General features: G+C 21.9%; 1 protein-coding gene across 1 annotated transcript in view; it reads left to right on the forward strand.

The window, feature by feature from the left end:
• Positions 1–4827, forward strand: part of PRSY57_0933900 (cytoadherence linked asexual protein 9) — a gene marked incomplete at both ends in the record, with an annotated part of 6115 nt that extends 1288 nt beyond the window's left edge. The window contains 8 exons of the mRNA XM_012907576.2: positions 86–688; positions 804–857; positions 1011–1073; positions 1221–1352; positions 1491–1676; positions 1994–2152; positions 2554–3320; positions 3569–4827. Of these exons, the coding sequence (XP_012763030.2) occupies positions 86–688; positions 804–857; positions 1011–1073; positions 1221–1352; positions 1491–1676; positions 1994–2152; positions 2554–3320; positions 3569–4827 (3223 nt within the window). The remainder of the gene's footprint in view (positions 1–85; positions 689–803; positions 858–1010; positions 1074–1220; positions 1353–1490; positions 1677–1993; positions 2153–2553; positions 3321–3568) is intronic.

Below are 4827 nucleotides of genomic sequence, written 5' to 3' on the forward strand. Positions count from 1 at the left end.
GCTGTATATTTAAAGTTTAAATATGTAATAAAATATATATATATATATATATATATATATATTTATTTATTTTATTTTTTTATAGCTGTTGGGCATTTTATTACTTTAAAATTAGCTCTAAAGAATTATAAAAAGTATTTTGAAATAGGAAGTTTGAAATATCTTAACTGGCAGAGTATTTTAAAATTTAATCAATTAGATAGATTTAAAGTGTTAGATTTGATTTGTGATGAAAGTGGTTTGTATGAAGGACAAATGAAAAGAAGAGAACAATATTTAAAGAATAATATATTTTCCACATCAGAAGAATGTTCCGTTTTAGAGTTTTTAATACATCATATGAATAAATATCAAATGGTATTATATAGTAATGTGCATAAATTAAGTTTAAATGTACAGATATTATTAGAAAATAAACATTTAAAAGAGAAATTTTTACAATTTATGTGTAGAAGTAGAAAGGAGTGTAATATATATGAAAGTGAAAGATTTAAACAAGAACAAGAAAAGGGTGTAGAATTTCATGATAATAACAACTATAAATTTTCACAAGAAAATGATCCTGCTTCAAAAGTAGTTGATCCATTTAATATGTTTATAAATTATTTTTATTTTATAAAATATTACAGTGTTTTTAATAGTGATCATATTATATATATGCATCTTTTAAATTTTGTTGGAATTTTAAGTAATTTAATTAAAATATAAATGATATATAAATTATGTAAATGAAGAATTATGTTTTTAATGATTCTATACACACTTTTTTTTTTTTTTTTTTTTTTATTAAATTATACAATCAGATGGAAATAATGATGCATATGTAAGTTCCTTATACTTACCAGGATATTATAATGGTAATAAAAGAAAAATTTAACAATAAATTTGGAAATAGTAAAATAGAATAATATTTTAAATGTATATAAATATGTTGGTATATTAATATTATATAATACCACATGAATACATATATATATATATATATATATTTATTTATTTTAATTTTTTAGCCATTCAGCTTTCTTATAAAGATCAGGTTGGATTGAAGGACTTATATCAAAATCTTGTAAAATGTAATTATAAAAAATGAAATTCCAAAAATATATATATATATATATATTAAACAGCATGAATTGAAAAAATATGGTAACATAATTTATAGAAACAGAAATATTGTATTATTATAAACATGAATTGATTTTTATATGTTTTATTTGTAGGTGTTGAAAAATGTTATATGAGAAATAGAAAAAATAGGTCATTTTCTCACAGAATTGCTTCAATTTTTCGTCATAAGAAATTTGATAGTTCAAAATGTAGTATTTGTGAAGGAACCCTATTATATATAAATAGTAATTATATAAAAGAATATATATAATAAAATATAATGATTTTAGTATTTTCATACACACATCTATAACATATATTTTAATAATATATATATATATATATATATTTGTATATTTATGTATATATTTTTTAATTATTAGATCAATCTCAGGATAAAATGTCTATGGCACAGAAATTTTATATATATGTAACAAAAATATTAAAAGTAAATAATATAAGCTTCTTTATAACAAATATGGATATTTATGAGGATTATAGTAATTACTTAATGCACGATTTAAATTGGTATACCTTTTTATTCTTATTTAGAATGACAACATATAAAGGTATTTTTAAAAAAAAATAAAAAAAAAACGAGAAAAAAATGAAAAATCTCTCACTCTCTCTCTCTCTCTATATATATATATATATATATTTATTTATTATATTTTTTTTTTAATTTACAAATACGTATATGTTGTGCTCCAAATAACATATATTTAAAAAATAATAATATTATAAAAATACATATACATAAAGATGGATATGTAATTAAATATATTTGTTTTTGTACATTTATGTCTATATGTTAATGTTTATATATTAATTTTTTAATTTTTTTTTTTTTATATTCATTTAAAATTATTTATTTTCATTCTTATAGATATACCTAATTATAGTATTTCGAATGCCATGTATTTAAGTATAAAAGATGAAGACGATACAAAAAGAACTATGGTTACCTTCCATTGGATACCTTCAACTATAAAAAGAATGCATAATCATCGTATAAGAAAATATGTATCTATATATTTATTAGAAGGTAAAAAAGAAAATAATAATTACTCAAAGAAAAAAAAGAAATATATATTTATTTTTTTAATTTTTTTCATTATCAGTTTAAATAAATTGCATTGATTTAACCATTTAGCACATAATTATATATACTTTTAACGTGTCTATATATTCTCTAATTATATATTACTTATTTATATACATTACATTTACTTGTCTATGTATGTCATAAATTGCATATTTTTTATTGATATATATATATATATATATGTATTTTAATTTATGCTCATACATATTCTCTATGAACGTATTGGTTATTTTTATATATATTACTTTGTAGTGTCTATATATCGTACAATTACATATTAACTTTTATTTTTATTCATATTTTTTTTTTTTTTTTTTTTTTTTTTTCCTTCTTATGAGCAGAATTGGAAAAGCTAATTGATAATAAATTGATAGAGAAGGTTAAAAAATGTATAACATTCTTAATACATCTAAATGCATTTTTACAGTTAGATTTCTTTAACTATTTAAACGAAACACCTGCAAATCTTCAACATCCTTTCCCTCTAAGTATGATGATAGAATCTAGATTTAAAGATTGGTTTATTCAATATCTCACTGGTTTCTTTTTTATAAATTATGATGATTCAAATACAAGATATAACATGCCTGAAAATATGAAACGAGGTACTTTTATACCACCGAAATATAGTAAATGGAACATTCACTTAAAAAGATTTATTGATGAAGCTTTTTTCATGTATTTTAATCAAAAACATGCCCTAACCTTGTTCAAATATCATAACCCATATAATATAAGTAATAAGATTATGCTAATGAGAGATACATTTGAATTATATACAAAAAATTATGATCAACTTATCTTTGGAGCTGATATTATGCTTTTAAGAAAAACATTTTCATCTACTCCCATGTCTACAAAAGTATGGGATAGAGTTAAATATTTTTTCCATAATATTATTGGAAACCCTATCAACTATTACAAACATGGACTTATATATGGATATACCTTAAATAAACCTATGTTAAAAGAAGTGGTAAATGATTTTTTTGTTATTTATAAAATGAATAAAGATTTATTTTCAGGAACCTCTTTCTTACAAACAGTCTATCTTCTCTTTAAAAAAATACAAGGTACCTATTTTTCTCACAGAAGAAATGATGATGTGGTTAGAAAAAAAAAAAAAAAATAAAATAAAAAAATAAAAGAATAAATAAATAATAAAATAAATACATATATATTTTTGTAGATATTTCGTTTTAATTTGTTTTTCCCCATTTTTCCATCATAAATCATTCTATATTCTAAAATATATAAATATGTACTATTATAATATACATACATAAATAGATAGATAGATACATATATGATATACATACATACATACAAATACACAATCTATTTACTTATTTACAGAGTATGAATAATATTTTCATGTTTAATGTAGAAAAAAATTATTCTAAAATGAACAAAGCAAACAGAGAAAGAGAGATTCATGAGTCTATGGCATCCAGGTTTTTTGCAAAAACTTTATTTACAGTATTTCAAATGATGTTCGTTATACAAATAAGTAATGATGTAGATAAACTTGATAGAATATATGGTAAAGCAGACATGTTGCGTTTATCTGTACACGATGAACCTTTCTTACGTTTTGCCTATGCTTACTATGGAAGTATGTATGATAAATTAACAAATGTCTTTTTCCCAATGCATATAAAAAAACCAACCATCCAACTCAAATATGGAAAAACATTTATTATGGCTAATTTGTATTATTTATGTTCAGTTCTTTTCTCCATGTACAATTTAAATAATTTAGGTCTTCTATGTGAATATCAAGCCGTAGGAAGTTCAAATTTCCATTCCTATAAAAAAATGTCACAGTTTATTGATAAAAAATTTATACCATTAGTGTTTTATACACTTAAGGCAAGAACAGCAAACGTGTTGAAAGCATCTGCATGGTATAATATGGTTCTTAATGATTTTAGTGTTGCAGAAATGGCATCACCTTGGCCATATTTAGGGTATTATATGGGAGGTAATATGTTATATAGAAATATTCTATATTTTCCAAATCACCTACCTGAAGAATTGAGAAAACAAACAAAAGGTGTAGAATTACCACAACCAGAATATGAACCTTCTGTTCATAGTATTGATTGGCAAGTAGGCTATGCCATTAGTCATGGTTTGTCCCTTTCGTTTTTTACATATGGTTTAGTGAGAGCATATGCTTATTTTGAAAATGTTATATTCTTTTTAAGAAACTCTATCCGTATTTTTGATAGATTTTATTCAGTATTAGAAAATTATGTGTGCATGTACATTAAAAGATTATTCAATAAATTGACGGTTGATAAATTACTCAAGGCTATGTCAAGAGCATATACATCTACTAAAAAGGAAGGTGCTTACGAAGAAGCAATGGTATCAAGAGTTCGTAATAAAGAAAATGTAGTGAAGGAAGTACAAGAGGATAAAGAAACTGACATTACTCCTCTTCCAACGTTTGATATAATGGATTTTAAACAAAATACAAATTATATGTATAATGATAATGAAGATTATTTTGATGATTTAGATGATAATGAACAATTTTTAAATAGTAAAGATCTTCTATATTATGATGATGGTATAGATAGAACGAAACGTTATGAATTAATTCCTTT

Source organism: Plasmodium reichenowi, chromosome 9, assembly GCF_001601855.1.
Source record: "Plasmodium reichenowi strain SY57 chromosome 9, whole genome shotgun sequence".
Classification (NCBI taxonomy): Eukaryota; Apicomplexa; class Aconoidasida; order Haemosporida; family Plasmodiidae; genus Plasmodium; species Plasmodium reichenowi.